The sequence below is a fragment of the Podarcis gaigeae genome (assembly GCF_964106915.1).
Source record: "Podarcis gaigeae genome assembly, chromosome: 5".
Classification (NCBI taxonomy): Eukaryota; Metazoa; Chordata; class Lepidosauria; order Squamata; family Lacertidae; genus Podarcis; species Podarcis gaigeae.
In genome coordinates, this window is record NC_139681.1 from 65261648 (window position 1) to 65285456 (window position 23809).

The 23809-nt window shown below is 41.9% G+C and overlaps 2 protein-coding genes across 3 annotated transcripts; one reads left to right on the forward strand and one right to left on the reverse strand.

The window, feature by feature from the left end:
• The first annotated feature begins 388 nt into the window (after positions 1-388).
• On the forward strand, positions 389-13254 carry LOC310845951 (galactose-3-O-sulfotransferase 2-like). Of its 2 annotated transcripts, XM_083741847.1 has the most exons (4): positions 389-701; positions 4579-4689; positions 6744-7659; positions 10810-13254. In XM_083741847.1, exons 1-4 carry the CDS (start codon positions 673-675, stop codon positions 11647-11649), a joined length of 1896 nt encoding a protein of 631 aa, XP_083597973.1. In that variant the 5' UTR covers positions 389-672; the 3' UTR covers positions 11650-13254. The 2 variants fall into 2 exon arrangements, with proteins under 2 accessions (XP_083597973.1, XP_083597974.1); XM_083741848.1 differs by lacking the exon at positions 4579-4689 and having other exon boundaries at positions 407-701.
• On the reverse strand, positions 12182-23427 carry LOC310846015 (aquaporin-12-like). Its single transcript, XM_083741999.1, has 3 exons — positions 20035-23427; positions 16755-16871; positions 12182-14726 (listed from the first exon to the last, which is right to left on the reverse strand). The coding sequence occupies exons 1-3, from the start codon at positions 20639-20641 to the stop codon at positions 14536-14538; spliced, it is 915 nt and encodes a 304-aa protein (XP_083598125.1). The 5' UTR covers positions 20642-23427; the 3' UTR covers positions 12182-14535.
• Between the last annotated feature and the right edge of the window lie 382 nt (positions 23428-23809).

A 23809-nucleotide genomic window follows, 5' to 3' on the forward strand; every position in this document is an offset into this window, starting at 1 on the left:
ATGCCTGATGCCCAGACCTGAGAACTACCCAACCACAGGCCTGCCATCTTGTCAGGGTTCAATTTCAACTTATTGACCCCCACTTAACCCACAATTGCTTCTAAACATCAGGATCTGCGTAGCTTCACTTGGCATAGATAGTTCAAATTGGGGGTCATAAGCATATTGTGCATATTGAAATCACATCCTTGGACTTCTTAGGATGATGTGAACATTCTATTTCAATTTAATGATCTGACAAAAATATGCATGAAGAATGACGCTGTTTTATCACATGCAGAGCTGGTTGGAGAACTTGTAAGAAACCTGGGAGAGTACGCATTCATTTCATCATGTGATGTTTGCTGGTTCCTAACTATAACAGTGCCCCAGGGGAACTAGCAAAGCCATTATTCCCCATTAGTAGTGCTTCATTAATAATGTGGCAAATTCCAGGCAGTTCCTGGTTAATGCCAACAGAAGAGAAGGCAAGCCCTTCTCGTAATAAAAAAACCAAAAAAACAATTCTGCATATATTACCTGCAGACAAAGTAGGCGGGACTATCCATATACACGTCTCTAAGAAGAAAAGAAAAGTACCGGTATATTTGCTTTATACTTTTGCCCATCTCAGAGCAGCCTGGGTTGATTTCAGTGAAGAAGGTACTGTTCCTGTGCTCCATAAACCAAACCATGTGCAAACTTACAAGAACCTGGATCAGGTAAGTGACTTTACCTTAAATTTTATTGCTGAAAAATACAACCTAACTATGGGGAAGGAGTAAACTTGAGCCATATGGCTCTGACACAAAGTGCTGTTGTGTCGCATGCTGGTGGTAGAGAGAAACTTGGCCCCAAGCTATAAGAAAGATTGGGGGGGAGGTTGAACTGGAAACATTTTAGAGTGATTTCTCACTACAAGGGAGAAAATCTAGCAAGACTGTGAACAAATAAGGCCCAATAGGCTGTTGATGATAGAGCTATTTCTCTGGATACATTTTTTTACAAGCACAGCGAATCTTCCTTTTGGTTTATGCCCTCTGTTTCATTGATGAAAACCTCATCTTCATCATAGACGCTCTAGGTTTTCCTTTAAACGTTTTTAAAAATAATTAATTATTAATATGCAAGGTGGGCAGAGAAAATAGATTATGGTTACTACCTAGTTCCAGCTAGTTACCGGAATTCTTACAAAGAAGAAAAGAGCTGGATCTGACTAGATGCCACAAAGCATTTCTTTCACGTTTTAAGCAAAATGCATTCACATGATTCAGTGTGTGTTAACTATGAAAATATATTGTGTATGCACACATATTATTTGAAAATTAAAAACATGGCATTGAGATTCTAGTGGTAGGAAAAGTAGAATACACAACCAGCCAAGTAGAACATACAACCAGAATGGGGTGTAGGGCAGAGCTTTCCAAACTTTTCATGTTGGTGACACAGTGATTCAGTTTTACTAGCAAACCGGAGGTTAAGCTAACCCCTTTCCAACCCTGGGAGGAGCGCAGAGAGCATTCATTTGACACACATACACACGGCAGTCGACACACTAACATGTTGTGACACACAGTTTGTAAAGCTCTGGTGTGGGGTGTTTTCTACAAAAGAATTGGTTCTCTCATTAAAAAGAGTTTTACAGGGCACAGTAGGAGATCTTATTGCTGTTTCCTCCTGATTTCTGCAACTTATCCTTCCCTCAGCCTGTCTGTCAGTTATTATTTTTATTCTGTTCTGTTCTAAGGTATTTGTACACGGATTTTCAGACAGAACTCACAGGTTTACATAAAATTATTGAAACAATAAGCATCGAACTGTTGTTGAAGAAGCTTCATCTGCTCTTTAAGAAGATCATCAGATGGCTTCTGTGAGAGGGAGGAGCCACAGCTAGGAGCTTGATCAGGCATAGGCAAACTCAGCCCTCCAGATGTTTTGGGACTACAACTCCCATCATCCCTAGCTTAACAGGACCAGTGGTCAGGGATGATGGGAGTTGCAATCCCAAAACATCTGGAGGGTCAAGTCTGCCTATGCCTGAGCTAGATAGTGGTTGCTCAGCAAGCTATTTCTCCTCTTCTCTAACAAAATGGTTAGTGATTTACAGCGCAATCCTATACAGTGGTACCTCAGGTTAAGAACTTAATTCGTTCTGGAGGTCTGTTCTTAACCTGAAACTGTTCTTAACCTGAGGTACCACTTAAGCTAATGGGATCTACCACTGCTGCCGTGCCACCACCGCACGATTTCTGTTCTCATCCTGAAACAAAGTTCTTAAACCGAGGTACTATTTCTGGGTTAGCGGAGTCTGTAATGTGAAGCGTCTGTAACCTGAAGCGTCTGTAACCCGAGGTACCACTGTATACATGTCCAGTAATTTTGTGTGAGAGAGTCAGTACTCATTGGTAAGGAATACCATCACACCTCTCTCTCTCTCTCGCTGTCCATGGGAGCCATTTTGTGTTGGCACCCACAACACTTTTTATGAAGATATGAGTACTGCATTAGTAGTGGATTTACAGTGGACAGTGTGCACATCATCACACTTTTTAAGTTGTTTTGTGATGCTTCTTCAATGCTGTGGCATCATTGCTGTCAGGAGGGGCACTATGGCGCAAGAAAAGCAGGAGTGGGGAGACCCCAGAACAGTGGTGATATGAAAAGTTACAAGATTTATTTTTTTACAGAAAACTATTGTACACCAAGCAGTGTGACTGCCCCCACAACTTGTGCAGAAGCAAATGGCATCATTGCATATAACTGCCCCAGCAACATGATGGCCCCAAATCACGATGGGTGCTCAATAAAAGGGACATCTGGAAATCTGAAGGCTGCTACAGCAGCAGAGAAAGATGGTTCACTATGAAGTCATATAGTCCTGGTACACTGGGAAACTAAAGTTGATATAGCGTATCTTGAATGCTATGTTTGACTGGAGAAAGAGGCAATATTTTTATTTTTATTTATTTACTTACCATGCTTATATCTTGCCCTTCCTCCAACAAAAGCACAGAACATAGAAAATACAGTAGGAATTAGAGCTGAGGGAGAAATTTGATTCAGTTCATGTTTCAAGGTGAAACTATATTATTTGCAGTTTCCAGACCAAACCACAGCTGTGATTCAAAATTTACACTTCTCCGATTTTTGCAGCCAAGCAATATGTGTATAATAGCTATGCATATAGGTGTTAAAATAACATACAAAAATGCATGATATTGCAAAAAAAGCTTTGCAAAATATAAATATGAGACAAAAATGCACACAAAAATGTGTATATTAGGATAGATTTACACTGAATGATTATGCATTTTCATGACAACTTAAAATAAGCCAATGGATGTATAAAGGTGGAGAATTGAATTTAAGCCTGGAAAAATGAGAGACAAATTGACATATTTGCCCATTCCTAGTTTAATCATGTGTTCTGCCACTGAGTTGATGTCCTTATCCCACAGTCATGCAATCTGCAAAGGAGCCCTGGGAAGACACAGAAGCACAACCTCTCATGCTGTCTTCTTTGTTTTCCTTTTATGGTTTTGCTACCCCAGGCAGCATGTCTTGGGCCAGCCCTGGGTGCAATTCTTTCCCAGGCAGAAAACCTAACTTGAGGCTATTATCATTCTCTCAGATGCTTTCCCAACTCTGTTTCAAAAAGCAAATCGAAATATGCACACTTAACCTTTATTTAAACAGGCAAACAAAACTGCTTATTGAAATGTGAGATCAGGGTGCTAATATTTCAGTTACAGATGATTCAGAGCCAATGCACACAATCCTTGTTGTACAGGGTGAGCTTCATTTAAGAAACGACTTAAATGCAATTCAAGCACAAAAAGTGTGTTCAGCTGAACAGTTCACCCCAGGCACGAGACACAGTTTTGTATAACTACAAATCTTCATCCTCCAACAAACGTCTTATCTTCACTACAGCACAACACAATGTTCAGGACTATGGTGTACTGTACCCTGTGTATATATCTATCTGTATCTATCTATTTATAATCTAAATAATAAAGTTTTTTATTCAACTAACTGCTACTCAGAGTAGACACATTGAAATTAACTTCAGTGGGTCCACTGAGTAGGACTTGCATTGGATACAATTGAAAAATTATGCAACTTATTAAAGGCTGCAGAAGCAGGTGGGAGTTGTAGTTTGAAACATCTGAAAGGCACTAAGTGGTTGAAGGCAACCTTAAAGACTGGCGTATGTATCATGACATAAGTATTTGTAGACTAAAGTCCACTTCATCCGATACAGAATTTTCTGGTGGGTGGAACTTGCTGCCTGTAGAAAAACACAGTGAGGACCCAAAACACATTTGGGTGGGGACTAGAAAGGCCTGGGACTTTCTTGCTAATGCAAATTGGGGCTGTTATCCATCGTCTTTGACTGTGTGTAAGCAGGGGTTCCCTTCTCTGAGTCTGACCTTCTGCTTACAGAAAGTGCATGAAAAGAAACCCAACCTAAGCCTGCTTGACATTTGCTCTAAGTCCTGTCATCTTAACTTAAACTTGTGCCCATTGCATAAAATGCATTTTTTTAAAAAAATCAAAAGCCCAGATTATTAGGCTGATGTTTTTCCTTCCCTGCAGGAAATGGAAACTTTCATGTAACAGCCAGCTGGGAAGACTCTGGGTTGCCCTTTTGCTCCTCTTCCTCCTCTGTCTCATATTCCAAGTCACAGAGAGGTTCCAATGTATCAGGTAGGCTCAGTGGCCCTGCACAGGATAGCAAATGCTGTATATATATTTTTTCCAGGAATACAGACATGGAGCTGCCCCCAGATACTGATGCTTGCTTGCTTCAATCGGCCATCAGTTCAGTTTCACTGATGGCACCATCAGTGCTGGTTGTATAACTCCCTTCCAGTCAAGAGAGCAATTTCAGTCTAAAGGTGTCAATTTTGTCAGGAACACAGCAGGGGAGTAAATGGTTTACTCTCCCCCAAACCTGTTGCAAATTTAAAAGCTTGTGCCATAATAAATTGGTTAGTCTTTGACGTGCCACAAGACCTTTTATCAGAATAAACGTAGACATTAAAATACCTGTCATTATACAAAACTAGAGTAGTGTCAGTGTATGAGAGAGGGAAGATGCCTTAGCTCTTGTCAAAAATTGATATCCAGGAATAAATTTAAATCTTCAGGGAAAATTGCATTGGTGACATCTGAAAAAAAGTTATTTTAAATAAATTACATTGCCTTAATTTAGAGGGCCCATGGATTTTACAGTTGTATGGTGGGGAAAGTCCCTATTGAACGTAAGAGTTTGCACAGAATTACTGCAATGGGTTCTACATAGGGCTACCTCTGAAGACAAACAGGCTCGGAAACTGCTGGTGCAGAATTCAGCAGCCAGGTTGCTCACCAGAGCAAGACAGTTTGAGCATATTACACTGATCCTGGTCCAACTGCACTGGCTACCAATAAGTTTCTGGGCCCAATTCAAAGTGCCGGTTTTGACCTATAAAGCCTTAAACAGTTCCGGACCACGATACCTCAAGGACTGCATTTCCATATGAACCTTCCTGGACCCTGAGATCATCTTCTGAGCCCCTACTTCGTGTGCCTCTTCCTCGAGAGGTCCGGAGGGTGGCAACACAAAAACAGGCCTTCTCTGCTGTGGCTCCCTGTCTGTGGAATGCTCTCCCCAGGGAAGTTCGCCTAGCGCCTTCATTATACACCTTTAGGCACCAGTCAAAAACATTCCTTTTTAACCAGCCCTTTGGTTGACCTGATCAAAATCCTATACCCTTTTAAAATGTGGCTTTTTGGGGGGCAGTATTGGCTTGTTGTTTTTATTTTTATTTTATATATTGTGATCCTTTTTGTGAACCGCCCTAAGACCTTTGGGTATAGGGTGGCATATAAATTTCAATAATAATAGTAGTAGTAGTAGTAGTAGTAGTAGTAGAATTTCAGCAGAAAATGGCAGCAATTATTCAAAATCATGCCCAGATGTGGGTAGCAAATGGGAAGGGAAAGCAGCCATCAGGAGCATAGTCCAGTGTCCCAGGACTCCCATGCAGTGGCAATGCTGACTGTCCTTTAGCCCCTTGTTCCTGCTCACAATCTTGTTTTGCCTGTACACTGAGCCCCTTCACACCCAGCAACTCACAAGCCCAAAGCACATAGGGTGCTTCCTTTAAAAGAAAACAACCAGGTTTCACAGATCATTTACAAAATGCAAATAGCAGCCATGAGTGGTGGGGGTGGGGGAGACATCAGGTATAGATAGGACCATGGGAAAAGGTAGTTTAATCCTTCTTCTCCCACCTCACCATCCAGCTGCCATAGTGCTGACTTAACGCCCCCCCGCCGCCGCCGCCCAAGCTGCTATTTGCATTGGGAGGGCAGCATCCTGTGTATCTTGGCTCACAGCTGGTGGACATAAACATTTGTATGTCAAGGAAAGCTGGAGGAGCTGTCTAGATTTGTTTATAATAGGGGTGGGTGATGCAAGAGAATGATGGCAGATGATGGGACCAAAGGGTTCTGTCTATATGGGGAGAATTATAATGTTACTGTGTGTACATACAGTAACAACCATGCTATTTTATTTTTAGATTTAAAGAATGAAACACTTACCTGCAGTAGTGACATTAGGGTCCATATAGAAAGGAAATGCATGTGAATTGGGTGGAGTGGAAAGGATCCAGGGAAAGCAAGCTATAGGTAGTGGTTTGGGAAAAGTGGACACAGAGCACAGGAGATGTCATTTTCAACCCCATCTGAAGGATCTGATGTTTTTTCCATAGGAATTGTAGATGCGATTTCAAACAGAATCAGCTTCCCCTTGAAGAAAACAGAGCCAGTGAGAATTCCATCCAGGTTCAAAGGAGCCCAACTTATGTTCAACTTCTGCAGAAAAGCACCGCACAAAAGAGGGAGCCCAGGCCCAACCCTGCAGAGAAAAAGAGGCTAGCCACAAAACTGAACACAGCCTTCAACAAAACCAAACTGCTAGCTGCCAGCTTCAGCAGCGAAGAAGAATTCTGGAAAAACCCATCTGTGGAGGGTGATGAGAGGGTGCAGGCTCAGCATACAGCAAACAGGCTGAGGGACTGGTGGAAACACAGCAACCCAAAAGATCCCGGAGGAGACCAAGTAGTGGTGAACTTTGCTGATGATCAGACATCTGCTGCTGCAACAAAGGATGGAAGTTCCCTGATCAAGGTGGCAGAACCCACAACAAGGATTTCTGCAGGGGATCAAACAGCACATGTCAAAGACCCAGAAAGACGCCCCTTTCCGAAGCACACAACAACGACTCAATCAGAGGCCTTCAGTGCTGTAGGAGACAGAAGAACAGTTGGGATGGCATCAGCAAAACCACCAACCATGAAACTACCTCCACCAGAAAAAAACATTCTTCCCAAAGTTGGAACAGCAAAGGAGGGAGGGAGCACTTCCAGCCCCTCTCAAGGTTCAACATGCATGCCCAAGACCCACGTTGTTTTCCTCAAAGTGCACAAGAGTGCCAGCAGCACTGTCATGAACATCTTGTTTCGCTTTGGCGATACTCGCAACCTTTCCTTTGCCTTGCCAAGCAATGGTGCCACTCAATTGTTCTATCCTTATTATTTCACGGCAGCAGCTGTGCAGGGGTTTTCTCCCCAAAAAGACCCCCATTTCCACATTATGTGTCATCATATGAGGTTCTTTCAACCAGAGGTAAGAGCTGAGCAGCTTTTTTTCTCTAAAATTATGGGTAGGAAACTGGTTCTTTCTAGAGGTGGACAAGAATAGATGTTGTAAGGAGTGGGAAGGGAAGCTCAGTGGGGCAAGGGAGGGATGCTGGAAGTCATGAGTGGGTGAGAAGAAGGACTAGGAGTGGGGCCACTTAGGTGGAGAATATGCATCTTTCAATTTATGAAACTTTGACCAGCCTTAATCTACACTGAACAGGATGCCATCATTGCAATGTAAAGTGATAAAGGTCATCAGTCTCTGTTAGAAAAGATGAGTCCCATGCTGATTACAGGAGGGAACAACAAGGTGAAATACGCAAGCATCTGTAGGATAGGAGGCAAATTCCTTAGAGCAGGGGTGAGCAGAAGCTAGATCAAGATGCAATGGAAAATCTCTGGGTGCTTCATAGTAGGTTGACAAAGATTTCCAAATCCTAATTGTTCCACATCAGCAACAACAAAATGACACACACCTCTGATCTAGTGGCATATTTTGAAGTGCAGAAGCTCATCATGACAGCCCTGATATTCACAGCTGCAAGGAGAGTTTGAAATGCATAAATCACACCCACACATCAAATAACTTAGTTCTGACTGCATAGGTTCAACCTGGAGTTTATGGGGTGTTAGGTGAGGGGTAGTACCTCTGGTAAGGGAAAAGTTGTGTTCCTTCTGGGGTAGGTTGTGCACCTTTGGTCCCCACCTTGCACTCAGCTCTCACCTGTGGCTCCTAGAAGCTGTCAACACTCTGGGAATGGCCTTGACTGGCAAGCTAAACCAGTCAAAGATAGTTGATGGGCCTCAAACCCTTGGTGAGTTAGAGACTGCATGTGAAGACTCTGGCGGGTTGAGCGGACAAGACCAATAGTTGGTTCAAAAGGTCAGGAAGGCAGTTTCCACACATGCTGAAGGGGCTTGTCATCCCGTCAAGGTAGCCCATCTAAGAGAAGGAAAACTCTGATCCTAAATCTCCGCTGTCTTGCAAGATATCTTCAGGAGAATAAAAGGCTAAGGAGTAACCCTATACAAATCTGGAGTGGCGTCTCTAAGAAGGTTGAATGGCACCATGTATTCCTCCTTCCAGAAACTCTTGCAGCCAAGCTGGTGCCAAACAAATTGCTCTGCTTTCTTTTGCATCCACATCATGGAGGCCAAGAGTGGGGGTCTTGTTGTCTGGGCAACCCAGGACCTCCATAGACACTGCCCAAGCTTGCACCCCAACACTTTGGTGTTGCTAACACAGCGTTTTGACTTCACCCCTGAAGGCACACTCCATTGTCTCTCGAGACAGATGGATGCCAACAATTAGGTGCAACTTGTAAAACACACTGAGCTCGCTCAAATGCAACCTTCAACTTTTAATTGGAAACACAAACAATCTTGCAAGGAGTTGTTATCATTTAAACTGCTAGCAAGAAGAACTCTGGGCCCCTCCAGACATGCTTTTTATTGCACATTCTTGATTATTTGTGTTCATGATGCTATTGGAACAGTCACATGCAATCCTGTTTTCAGTACTGTTTATTATTTTATTTTCATTCTTCATTCTTCATTTCATTTCTATACCACTTTATATTTTTAAGCGGGGAAAATCTCAAAGTGGTTTACAGCCTACATTAAATAAAACAATCCAGAAAAACATATTACAGGAACAAGTCAAATATTAAGTATACATTCAAAGCAACATCATTAACAGGAAACTAAAATACTGTCTTAAAGATTTCAAAATAAAACATTACAAATGAGGTCAAGTCCCTATGATGTCTGAGGCTGGAGAGTGGTTTGTTTATTAACTAGCTAGTCAGCACAAGTCAGCATCTGAGAAAACAGTTTGTTTAATTAATTTTGTGGGAATCAAGCAACAGTTTCTGAGTTCAGGTATCATAAGGGGAAATGTGGTTAGTGTAAAACTGGGAACAGACAACCTTGGTTTCCTCTTCTGGTGTACAAAAGAGAGGGAAAGGGGAAGTATGCAAGCCTGGTGTTCAGTGCAGCTTGTTCACATTGTAGCGGGGAGTCAGTTTTCTGTTATGGCTAAATCAGGCAAATGTAGTCTTTGTTCCCTTGTAGGTATCAGTAGGTCAGCTGGGCATGGGTACTGCCATTACAGTGGTACCTTGGGTTAAGTACTTAATTCGTTCCGGAGGTCCGTTCTTAAACTGAAACTGTTCTTAACCTGAAGCACCACTTTAGCTAATGGGGCCTCCTGCTGCTGCTGTGCCGCCGGAGCACAATTTCTGTTCTCATTCTGAAGCAAAGTTCTTAACCCGAGGTACTGTAATATTTCTGGGTTAGCGGAGTCTGTAACCTGAAGCATATGTAACCTGAGGTGCCACTGTATATGCTGAATACCAGGAGTACATATCCTCCACGTGCCACACTCCCATACGAGATCACATCTCCGGAAAAAGCACCTATTGGGGGGCAAGATTGCATGAGATTGTGGCACCCAAAATGGCTGCCATGCTCTCACATGAAAAAACAAGATGTCCCCATTTTATCAGAACAGTTGAGGGCAGGGCTCCCCCCCCCCCAACCGGAACTCAGTTCTGGCACCTCTCAGGTGAGCACCATTGCCTTTATAAGAAAACAAGGAAGGCATTCATGGTGAGTTCCAACACCTCTTTTTCTAGAAAAATGACACTGGTTTGAGGGGTATGGGAGTAGACAATGTAGTGCCCTCCAGATGCCACAAGACTAAAACTCCCATAATCCCTGACCATTTGCTATGCTGGTTGGGGCTTTTCTTGTTTGTTCCTGCAAAAGTGTCAGGGTGGTCGCACTGCTTCATTTCCAGTGTGCTTATCCTGTAACCTCCTGCTGAAACCCAACACATTTTTATACCACAACTATTCTGGTTTACTTTTTTGTACTGCTTTTCTTGCACTGTAGCCCTTCCAAACAGCAATCATGTGGCAGCATTGGGGAAGCTTCACAGAACAAGGTAAAGCAGAATAAATTCACCACTGATGCGCTATTATTGTGTCAGGATCAATAGTAAGTTGCACAATACACCACCATTAAAGCAGCCTGGCATATGGGGACCAAGGAGCTGTGACAAAAGTTCAATGAAAAACGTGATTTGGATTATTTTTAATATTTTTTACAATGTTTCCTCTGTTTGCAATCCCAGGTTGCTCGAGTCATGCCAAACACAAGCTTTTACTTTTCTATCCTCCGGAATCCCATTCATCTCATGGAATCATCCTTCGCCTACTACAAAGGGTCCTCTGCCTTTGCCAAAGCCAAGAGCTTAGAGGAGTTTCTCAACGACACCTCCAAGTTTTACCGTGCCTCAACCAGTGACAGCCAGTATGCCAAAAACCTAATGACGTTCGATTTTGGCTATAACCACAACGGGAACTTCTCCGCAAAGAATGTCCAGATCATGCTGAGAGCCATTGAGGCACAGTTTGACCTTCTCCTCATCTCAGAGTACTTTGATGAATCCATGGTGCTGCTGAAGGAGGCCTTGTGCTGGGACCTGGATGATGTGGTCTCCTTCCCTCTCAACAGCAGAGACAACAGCTCAAAGTCCCACCTTTCCAAAGACACCATAGAGAAGATAAAAAGCTGGAACAAGTTGGACTGGGAACTCTATGTGCATTTCAACAGGACCTTTTGGGAGAAGATAGACGGGCACATGGGCAGGGAGCGCATGCAGCAGGAAGTGAGGGCGCTGCAGCAGAAGCGGGAACAGCTGGCCAAGATTTGCCTTCAAGAAGGTGGCAGTGTCGTCCCTATGAAGATCACAGACCCAGGACTGGCCCCGCTGCAGTATGGCAAAGCAAAAATACTAGGCTATAACATAAAGCCTGGACTGGATAGGGCAACAAAGCAGATGTGCCAACATCTAGTGACACCTGAGCTTCAGTATAGTAGCCTCCTGTATAGGAAACAGTTTCTCCAGAAAACTTTGACACCCAGAAACCCAGCTCACTTGCCAAATCTATACAACCGCAGGGCAGTTTGAGAACAAATCTGTGAGACACATAAGAACAAGGTTCTGATCATAGTCGACATCAGGACTAAAGCATGGTCTGAAGGCCAGCTGCAAAATATGATCATGTCTAGCACAAGTCACCTGTTACCAGGGCCTTTAAAAACGGTATTTTGATCCACATGGGAATCAAAATCCACATAGTCCTGTGCTGCCTCCCACCCTTCATCTGTCCCTACAACTTCCCCTCTTCTAAAGAGCCAGTGTGGTGTTGTGGTTAGAGTACTAGACTAGGGCCTGGGAGACAAGGGTTCAAATCCCCACTTAGGTGGTCTTGAGCCAATCACTGTTTTCTTGCTGTAACCTACCTCAAAGGGTTGTTTGGGGGGTTAAATTGGGGGGAGAACCATGTCGGCCACCTTGAGCTCTTTTGAGAAAAAACTGGGCAACCAATCAATCAATCAATCAATCAATAAGGAAGCTGACTGTAGGAAACCACTATACAAATGTAAAAAAAATACAAAATAAAAATGCTAAAAGTAACCAAGCAATAATTCACATTAAGTTGAACTGAACAAAAATCTATTTTATTAGCAATTGGCTTATCACCAAACATCAAGCACTGCCAATAGGGAAGGAATTTCTAAGAGATATAAATAATAGCCCCCCAGCCCCAAATCCTGACAACCAACTTGAAATTAAGTTTTGTGTGGGTCAGTACATTACAGGATTTCTCATCATGTGTGGCCAACTCTACTCTGATGACTACTTCCCCTTCTGCTATTACAGTATTGGTTCTATTTGACACTTTCAATATGACCACAAGGGGTCCTTTTAAACTATCACAATCATGTCTCTTGCAGACACAACATGGAAACGGACACTTTTCAAAGGCAAACTGATTTCAAGGACAGAGTTAAGAATGGATTTCCATAGATAATCAGGGCTTACTCCCCCCCCCCCCAAAAAAAAAAAATATGCAAAGTAGGATTGTAATCTTACAGAACAGTCTTCAACATGCTTCATCAGAAGCAGAAATGAGCCCTATTGAATTCAGTGGGGCTTCTAGACAAGTATGTGGAGTTAGGCTTGCAGCCTTAGTGCTTAATTTAGCTGGATCATACTTATAATTTGTAACGAGGGCAATCGGTTTGCATTTAAGCAATTGAACGAATTGTTTACCTTACTCATTGTTTACAGAGAGAGATGTGCTTTCCGCATTGCAAATGACTTAATTCAGATCAGCTGATAAGAACACATTGTTATGAGTTATGCAAGGAATATATTGAATGACTGTGTATTTATTATCCCTTATGTACTCAAGGGTAGAGAAAGTGAGGGTGCAAAAGGATACAGGGTAAGTTCAAGGTGCAACACAGGTGCAAGGGGCAAATTCCAGATGGAGTGTTGACTGTGAATCGGGGCTGTTCATTGACACAAACTTTCAGCGTTGTCTATGTGATGTCGCCATGCCTGTACTCTTCCCCCTGCCCAGATTGAATATGGATTTCCCTTTACCATAAAAAGTCAGTAAGTCAATATTAGTTGACAATACAAAAGAAAGAAAAAAGTTTGAAATATGCATTGGTATTTTATGTGGATTCTTTTTGGAAATTTAATAAAAATACTTTTTTTAAAGCCAGTAAGTCAGCTGTTGTACATCTGCTGTCACCGCTGGAAGCTTATTAGCACATTTTGGGGTGGGAGCACTCAGTTCTCTTGACTGTGGTTTGTTTAAACTACTGCAATTTAAAGATTGTGTTTTTAAATTGCTGTAACCCACCCGGAGACTTCATGGTAAAGGGGAAATGGAAAATCTAATGAATAAGCAATTGCACACACAAAAAAGCTGTTGCACACTTCCAGTGCATTACACAAGTGCAAAAAATACCCAGGGCTTTTTTCAGCCAGAACTCACCAGAACTCAGTTCCAGCAGCTCTCATATGAAATCATATGATTCATATGAAATCAAATATATGATTTAAGTGTCAAACCCTTATTAACACATACAGAGGAATCCTCACTTACGCAGGAGTTCTGTTCCAGACTGCGATATGAGTCAGTGGCATGCATGTAAGTCCCTTCTGGTCCGATCCGGTCTATTTTGCCCCCACGCTACCCAATTCTGATCCTATTCTGCCCCCACCAGCTTTCAGTGCCAAAAGCGTCACACATGTGTACGGTCCCTCGCGACTTGAATGCATGTGAGTTGCAAGTTGCCTGTACATTCAAGAATGTCAAAGATCCAACCATATTATATAATAGGGCTGGGGAACTTGGACTACAGCTCCCATCATCCTTTCCCACTTTGCCACATTGGGTGGGGCTGATGGGAGCTTGGGTCCAACAACATACAGAGGGCCACAGGCTCCTCCCTTATTTATCCCATATCACAGAACATAAAGATAGCCAGTGCTTTTTTTTCTTAGGGGTACTTTCATTTTGACTCAAGAAAATAGTTCAAATCGGGGCAAATAAATACAGTAAATGGACAAAAGTACAAAGATTCATAAAAATGTTTCGGGGTATGCGTACCCTGGCATACCCATAGGAAAAAAGCACTGAAGATAGCTAACCTTCTCTGGGTGGGTGCCACAAGGTACTACATCATCCCACCCATTCATAAGAATGCTACAGAATGAAAAATATTCCAAACAGGGCACTAAGATGACAACCTGAATGTATGGAATGTTAAGGGTCTTAACTTCTACAGACCTTTGCAAGGACCTAGCTCAACGCAATACACTGGTGATATGGCAGCACATGAGAGATGACTTTTTGTCCCTCTTTCCAGCCAGAATGCACTACAAGTGACCTCAGGAACACAGAGAGATGCTCAAGGTCTTCTTCCTCATGCCAAATAATAACAATCAAAGACTGAAAGGACCCCCAGTGCCACCCACCAATGCCAATCTCTTTCACTCTGTTCTGTCAGATGGTCCTGAGCAGCTGGTCGTCTTCTGTGTTTTTGGCTGTCTTTGTTCAGCACCAGACACTGAAATTGCTTTTCCCTTGGGGATCCTGTATTTGTTCTTTTGACTGTACAGCAGGTTTGTCTGAAAGAGTCGTGGGATGTTCCCCCGATACACAAACAGAGCTACCAGCATCCCTGGAAGAGAGTCAATAACAAGGAAGACTTAATCAGTCTGCACAAAAAGTCTGATCAGCTTATTGCTAGAATGACCTTATAAAACCTGCACAGTCTTTGTGAAAAGACTCTGAGGCCTTCATACAAGGGCACCTTCACTATAGGCAAGCTTGCTCCAGATTAGAAAAACCTAATGGGGCATCAAACACATCTTATCTTGAATTAGAGAAGAGAAATAAATCTTTCTGAACTGCCATTTTGTCCCCATTCATTTTTTATTTCATTATATTAGTTGGCTTTTGTTTAAGAAAACAGTATGTTGATTTTGTCAAAGACTTTCTAAGACAACATTGCTGGTAATTAAGATAAGAACTATAAAGTTGCAAAGACTTTCAAGGCAGAACAGAACAATGCTGTTTATGTTTTGTTGCTGTTTTGTTTAGTAGTTTAGTCGTGTCTGACTCTTCGTGACCCCATGGACCAGAGCACACCAGGCACTCCTGTCTTCCACTGCCTCCCGCAGTTTGGTCAAACTCATGTTCGTAGCTTCGAGAACACTGTGCAACCATCTCGTTCTCTGTTGTCCCCTTCTCTCCCCTTCTCCTTGTGCCCTCCATCTTTCCCAACATCAGGGTCTTTTCCAGGAAGTCTTCTCTTCTCATAAGGTGGCCAAAGTATTGGAGCCTCAGCTTCACGATGTGTCCTTCCAGTGAGCACTCAGGGCTGATTTCCTTCAGAATGGATAGTTTTGATTTTCTTGCAGTCTCCTGCAGCACCATAATTCAAAAGCATCAATTCTTTGGCGATCAGCCTTCTTTATGGGCCAGCTCTCACTTCCATACATCGCTACTGGGAAAACCATAGCTTTAACTATACGGACCTTTGTCGGCAAGGTGATGTCTCTGCTTTTTAAAATGCTGTCTAGGTTTGTCATTGCTTTTCTCCCAAGAAGCAGGCATCTTTTAATTTCGTGACTGCTGTCACCATCTGCAGTGATCATGGTGATCAGTGTTTATGTTTAGTCAGCCCTAAATAAGGGGAAGAGAGCAGAGGCTGCAGGCTGGGGAAGAATGATGAAGATTTCTGGGTCCTGCTCTGTTACATGTTCATGACTGTGGCTGCCTCATAACATCATCATCATCATCATAATTTATTTCTACCCCGCCCATCTGGCTGGGTTTCCCCAGCCACTCTTCATTTCATTCTCGGCTGGTAGGCAGCAGGATTTTAATTGTAGCTTCTATGTTTTAACTTGTTTTAAAGCAGTAGTCTTCAAACTTTTCAAAGCTGTATCCCATCTCTGGCACTTTTTTAAAAAAATAATAATCTTATTTTTCTTGATCATTCTACCTCCTTAAATAAATAAACATAATACTTTTTTATGACAATAAAACCAACTTTGTTTCATTTACTGCTTGCTAGTTTTTGTTAAGAGCAAGCCTGTACACACACATGTTAATTTAATGTTTCCAAAGCAGCTGAAAAATTCCCATGTTCAGGGTCAGAAATTCACAAATTGCTTCAGAATTGTGGAGGACTGAATTTAAATCTGGAAAAATTCAGGGCTAACTGAATTGGTCCTACTTGGGCCAGTGAGGAGGCTAGGGGAGAATTAGCTGTGGGGTCTCAGAGCGGGTGATCTTCATCAAAAGGAAGGGGGAGGGAAGAGAAGGGAAATAAAAGGTCAGGCTGAATTCAAATTAAAGGCCAGGCAGAATAGCTCTGTCCTACAGGCCCGACAGAAGGAGATTAAATCCTGAAGGGCCCTAGTCTCATGGGACAGAGCATTCCACCAGGTCGGAGCCATCACTGAGAAGACCCTGGCCCTGGTGGAGGATGGTCTGATTTCCTTAGAGCCTGGGACCTCTAAACTATGGTTATTCATGGACCTTAAGGTCCTCTGCGGGGCATACCAGGAGAGACGGTCCCGTAGATACGAGGGCCCTAAGCCACAAAGGCATTATTTTAGGCATTATTCGTCTGTACTACAAAATTTTGTCACAGCTGCAACCATAGTTGTATCTTCCACTGTCTTGAAATCTGACTTACCTGCAGTGGGCCCCAACCAATACACTTGCATATACTCTGGTAAGCTGTTCCCAGAACAGGAAAAAGTCACAGCAAATGCCAGGGCAGGGTTGAAAAAGGCTCCTGTGAAAGGTGCAGCTGCAGGAAGAGAAATGCAAACAGTTCAATCCACCTAATCAAATTGGCTTAGGACACCAACATGTGCATGATAAGATCTATTAAACTGAGATGATGAAAGGTGTTTAGTTTGAAACAAGAACAGAAGAATCTGGGAATTTAATCTGAAGTATTGAGTTGCAACTCTGCTAGGTAGCGACTCAGGAAAGCAACATGCCCTGGGCCAGTGCTGTCTCTCTCTGGGAAGATCCATACTAGACATTTAAGGCACATTCAACCCAACCTGAAAGCACATGACATCCCCCAAAGAATCCTGGGAATTGTAGTCCCCACCCCACAGAGCTACAATTCCCAGCACCCTTAAACTACTTTAAGGATAAGATGGTCCCCCCCTGCCACACCCCATCACCAATTCCATGTACAGAAGCTGACAGCAGTCATACCCTCTAACATTTTTCAGATGAAAATAGGGACATTTCTCACTCCCTGTCCAATTGACCCTCTTCTACCCCACATTTTGTGTATCACCCCTGCCCAAGAGCATTTATTATGTGGAGAAGGGTAAGTGCCACCAACACTACACCAACAGGACGGCACACACACCCTCCACTGTCCTGAGGAAACCCTGTAATCCTGGTTTTATTTTATTCTTTGGTAGATTTACCAAAAACAAACGCACAGCCTTAAAAAAAAAAATCAAGACTCCTTGTGCTCTGCTCCCCCTTTCTTCCCACCCAGGATGTCCTTGCCCTCTGCCTGCCCCTCAGAGTCAGTGCATTATGTAGGGCTGGCCGGCAGCAGCCTCTCCTCCCACCAGGCACTGAAGACGGTTGAGGAATAGAGATAGAAAGCCCTCTACTTCTGGGCACAGAATTCATTCACAGAGACCCAGTGCAGGGTGGAGGGAAAGGAAATTCTAGTTCTAGAAGGACCTAGACCTTTGATGAACAAACAGAGAGCAGTAAGACCAGCGATGTTGTATCTTCAGGAAGCCTTGAGCAGAATGGGCACTGTGACACATCTATCCTCAGCAGCAAGAGATGCTACAGCCTCCCATTCTTCGGTTAGGAGCCGCTTGAGAATCAATGAATCAAAGAGCAAATCCTCCTGGTCCCATTTTTCAGATCCCCTATAACTGTGATTGGGATGATGTTGGGAAAGATGTTGGGAAAGATGGAGGGCACAAGGAGAAGGGGAGGACAGAGCACGAGATGGTTGGACAGTGTACTCGAAGCTACAAACATGAGTCTGACCAAACTGCGGGAGGCAGTGGAAGACAGGAGTGCCTGGCATGCTCTGGTCCATGGGGTCACGAAGAGTCGGACACGACTAAAGGACGTAACAACAAAAAAAAACTGTGATTTCTAGCGGCCTCTATCACTGTCGATTTCAAGCACCACCTTAGCTTCTAATTCCCAGCATCTCACCCTTTATACTGCCCTTAGGCATAAAGAAAATTATTTGAAAATATGGAAGGATATTAAAAGAAACCTACAAATATGGGGTAGAATGAAACTTGCATTGTTGGGTAGTGTCGACTGTAAAAATGAATGTATTACCAAGAATGTTATTTTTGTTTCAATCAATACTGGTGACTGGCAAGACAGATTGTTTCAACATATGGCAAAAGACATTTCTAAATATATCGGGCAATGGGAAAAACAGAATAAAATATGGAGATATGCAAAAGAGAGATTTTCCTCTGCTGGATATGAGATTATATTATGAAGGATCTTGTCTGTGCTGGTTGAAGGAATGGTTGATATTAAAGAATCTGCACATTTTAGATTTGGAAAGTCATGATAAAATTTTTAGTTGGCATGCATATTTGTGGTATGAAAAGGTGAAAGTACCTATAGGATTTACAAACCATATAATTAGGAAAAATCTCTATAGGGTATGAGATAAATACAAAAATCTATTGGAGACCAAAATACCACTCTGGTTTTCACCACTGGAAGCCATAGTGGTGAAGAAGAATATGATGGAACATTGGGCAACTTACAGAAATTTATTAAGAGAGGGAGAATTTAAATGAAAACATTTTAAGGATCTATCAGGAATGTTAACAACATGGATACAATACCATCATTTGAATGAAGCATTTAATAAAGATATGAGACATGGGTTTGGGCAACAGTTATTACAATTGGAGAGAGACCCATTAGACTGTAATGTTAAAGTGATGTCTAAAATGTGTAATATTATTGGAATGGAAGACAAAAGACAAGCAAGTGAAATCTTCAGTGATACATTAGGCAATAGATATTGGTCATAATATAGAAATGCAAGCATGGGAATGATTATGGACTATGGATATAAAATTTACAGCAAGCTATGGTCTAAGAGAAAATTACATGAAAATGTTATATCTATCACCTAGTAGATTGGCAAAAATGTATAAATCAAAATTGAGTAACTGTTGGAAATGTAAAGACAAAGGCACATTTTTCATATGTAGTAAGGTTAGGGCTTACTGGGAAATGATACATAAAGAATTGAAAAAGATAGTTAAGGTAACATTTATTGCTTTATTGAATGATTTATGAAAATAATTAAAAAACCAGAAGCTTTTCTCTTGGGTATTATAAGAGTAGAACTACCTAAACAGTATAGAAATTTATTTATGTATGCAATGACAACTACAAGAATGTTATTTGCCCAAAAATGGAAAGAAGAGGTCCTGACAAAAGAAAACTAGCTACAGAAGCTTGGGAAGAATAAGAAATCAAAACAACAAACTTTTTATAAGGGAATGGAAATGGTTTATTGAATATTTACAAACAAATTTTAAACAAATTAAGACATTGGAAGGATTACTGTAATAACTTGCAGTTTCAAAACTATATATGAAAACAGATTAATAAAAGAATAAGTTAAGATAATTTGGAATATGTAGGAAATGATGAAAATAAATTTAAGGAACCACAGAAAGAGGAGGAAGGAAGTCGAGATTTGAAATGATAGAATTATTGTTGAACTTTTGTTGAAATGTATATAAATGAAAATTATAAATAAAATTACCAGTATATATATTTTTTAAAAGTCACACAAGCAAATGACCCTTATTTACCGCATGGCCAATTCCATTTATATACAAAAGCATAGCACAGATTAAATTGTTTGGTTAAGTTTCTGAACATATAACATTGGGAAGAGGAGGAGTCTAGCTTTGAATCCTTACCTGTGTAGGCCAAGGCAGTAACAGTGAGTGCAATGACAGGGGCTCTGTACATGGGAGAACTGGATTGGAACCTGAGAATCGCTACGTTGAAAAAAAATGAGCATGTGGCTTCCACAAAGATGCCATGGGAGACAGATGTTCTGAGCGATGAGCTGCAGTCTTGGGCCATTAAGTTTTGAATCATGTGGAAGTCTGTCAGTTCCATGGACCAATAGAGCTTGGTCAAGGCACCAGCTGCTATCATCCCCATAAACTGGACCAAGAGTTTGGCAACTGTGGCCACAAAAGGAGAATCCAAAGCTAAAAATTCCTGGAGTGAGACGGCAGGGTTGGCAGAAGCTCCATCAAAAGAAGCACCATGAACCAAGAAGAGAAGGAAGAGGAGTGTGAAACTCACATCTGGGCCAAAGCCACCACCCCATGGACCAATCTCCACAAGCATCTTTAGCTCCAGGCAGCAAGCACACAGCTGAAATGAGCTGACCACTTCGCTAGCAAAGCACGAGTACAGCTGAGGTGGAAAAATTCTCTTGGAGAGCCTCCTGGTCACCTCACAAAGGGCGACAATGGAGAAGAAAAAGGCTATGGAGACATTCAAACCAGCCATGCTGGAAGTCACACAGGAGATGGGAGGTGCCCTGTAGCGCAAGGATCGACACTGCTTAAAAGAGAGGGAGGGATAAGGATTAGCCCACACCTGCTGCTCTTCCACAGAAAGGCATTTTTAAGCAAACGTGGCAAAAGCTGACAGGTCAGTAGGGTCACAGAAATCTCTGGGAAAACCAACACATTTTGACACCATAGGGCAACTGCCTCGGACATTTTGACTCTTCTATGATTACCACCAACCCAGTCAAAACATATTAGCAAGAACACAAAGAAACTGGTTCGGAAAGCAGTAAAACCAGTAAGTAATTTAATATTTCAATCCAGCATCGTGACTCCAGGAGCACATTTGAAATCTTTGCTCTTGCAAACAAAGTTAATTTTTTACAGCTGAGGACGATATGCTCCTGGGTCTCATTTACCTTACTGCCTGGGTTATTGGCTAATATCACCAGTTACACATACACACAGCCCAGGCATTTAGGTTTAATTGTATTGAGGTTCTTTGGACTGTGGCGTTTATTTTTAGTTTGTCTCTGGTCACCTTCACAATGTTTTCTTCATACCAAACCAATAAGACACACAACTAAGCATGAAGAGTGAATAAAGAGACGAATTATGGACCCACAAAATTCAGGTTCTTGAGTAAACAGGAAGGCAATCTCATGCCATGATTAGAGTGCCTGGCTGAGCAGGAAGATCCAGATTCAAATACCTACTCCGATATGAAGCTTGTTCTCACACGCTCTCAAGGAACCAACCACAAATGGTTATTTTGGGATCTACGTAGAGGGAACCACATAACAGGACACTAGGCTCCTTGGATAAAAATGAAACACGTGGAACAAAAATGAAATATGTAGTCAGCAAGGTGCAGCTCTGTAGAATTCGCCGGAGGGTGGTGAAGCAAGACTAACTTTTAGTGATTGTTCCTCCACGTGATTCCAGCTCTGAAATTCTTCGCCACTTTTCGCACTTCATCCTTCTTATCCACCTCATTGGCAATTTATAGGTATTCACAGCATGTACAGAATTTGGGCCCCATAAAGCTGCCCCCTCCAGTGCTTAGTGTATGTTGTAAACTGAGAAAACACCTTGTAAACATGACTAAAAATAATGAATTGCCATTGCTAAAATCTAGTATTTTATATGGTTTCCACTGTTCATTTCTCCTACCTCGATTAAAATCAGTGGAGGCGGGTCTATTAGGGCAACAAGGGCTTAGCCCTACCATGTAAATTATCACACAATTTTTAAGAGACTTTCCATCAAAATCTCAAAGCCACTTTTCTATGAATCTCCAGTTCTCTGGTCAATCAGTTTTCTGCATCACCCAGATTCTCAAAGCAAAAAAAGCACTGCTATGACCAGAAGGCTCCATCCATTTATCACCAAGCAGGAATAAAACATGATAGTAAATCTGAATAAATAATAATAATAATAATAATAATAATAATAATAATAATAATAAATTGTCCAGTAGCACCTTGGAGACCAACTAAGTTTGTTATGGGTATAAGCTGATGTGTGCATGCACACTTCTTCAGATACCTTCAGATATCTGTATGTTAATGGAGCTACTAGCTCTTAGCCCTAGTTGTGCAGTTCTCCCCTCCCTCCTGGATGGCAATCCAGCCACATTAGCAGGTTACTTTTCTGATAAATCCAGGAGCCAATGTTCTGAGCATGCTCAGAACTGCTTCCTTAAAGGCTACACTTAACACAGTAGTCAAGCTCAGAGAACCCAACTTCCCATTTGATTCTTTATTGCCCTTTTCAGGATCCTGTTTGTAAAGCAATTAGATTGGTTTGCTATTTTTTATTTATACATTTTTTAATGAATGGAGATGGAGACAATTTACTTTTCAAAAAGTGTGTCTGCCACATTTCCTGTAGCAGTTAACCTCATTAGAAGCTGATGGTGTTAAGATCACATAATAATGCTAAAAAGAGGGGAAAGAGGATAGAAGGAAAAAGGCAGCAGGCAAGCTTTCTTTCTTTAAGTGCATGGTAGGACTTCTTTTTTTTTTAGCTATCACTGGATGCTGTGTGACTTGCAATTTTTTTGTAAAACGTGGACTGGAACTGCTCTAGGCTCTGGTGAAGTAGAACGCATAAAACACTGGATTCGTATAATATTACATGAATTCCCTTAACATTACAGTGACTACTATATACTGGTGCTAAAACCACTTGTTTTGGGGTGGTGTCCCTTGGCATTTTGGTAAAAGAATGGCAGTAACTCCATGTATCACATGACTGACACAGGCAATGAAGGGTTGTATCTAAAGCAGGTCCTAAGTTAGTCATGTTCAACAATTTCAGTGGAGCTACTGTAAGTAGGATTAGCATTGGATACAACCCAGTGAGTTTATATTTTAAACTGAAGTTACCTGTGGTGGAATCATTTTATTAAATATAAACAGATTCCTCATTGGGAAGGCAAATGCACTCTGGGCAGGCTTGTTCAACTTATTTCTGAGGATCAACACTGTAGGAGCCATATCCAACTGTATAATCTCTGCACACTCAATTATGAATCAAGTACAGTGGTACCTCAGGTTAAGTACTTAATTCGTTCCGGAGGTCCGTTCTTAACCTGAAACTGTTCTTAACCTGAAGCACCACTTTAGCTAATGGGGCCTCCTGCTGCCGCTGCGCTGCCAGTGCACGATTTCTGTTCTCATCCTGAAGCAAAGTTCTTAACCTGAAGCACTATTTCTGGGTTAGTGGAGTCTGTAACCTGAAGCGTATGTAACCTGAAGCGTATGTAACCCGAGGTACCACTAACTGGTGTTGGGTTTCAGACCTATCCAGTGTAAATCCAGAAAGGGGACAAAAGTCTAAGCAGGCCTGGGGTAATTTCTGACATCTTGAGCTGGTCCCAGGGTACTAGATACAATGGACACTCCTGATTCTTAACAAAACTGACAGTATCCAGAGGCAAAGGTGTGTGGTTGACTCTGTGAACCTTAACAATAGGATCATGTACAAAACACTGTAATCAAGTTATAATTTTAAGCACATCTGCAAAATATCTAAGTTCGCCAAACAGATGGCTAAAATTCATCTCCATAAAGTATCCATTAAGGGCTTTTTATACAGATGTCTAAGAACCAATTTGATCCATCAACTTGTATAACAAACCTAAACAGCACAAAAAACATGG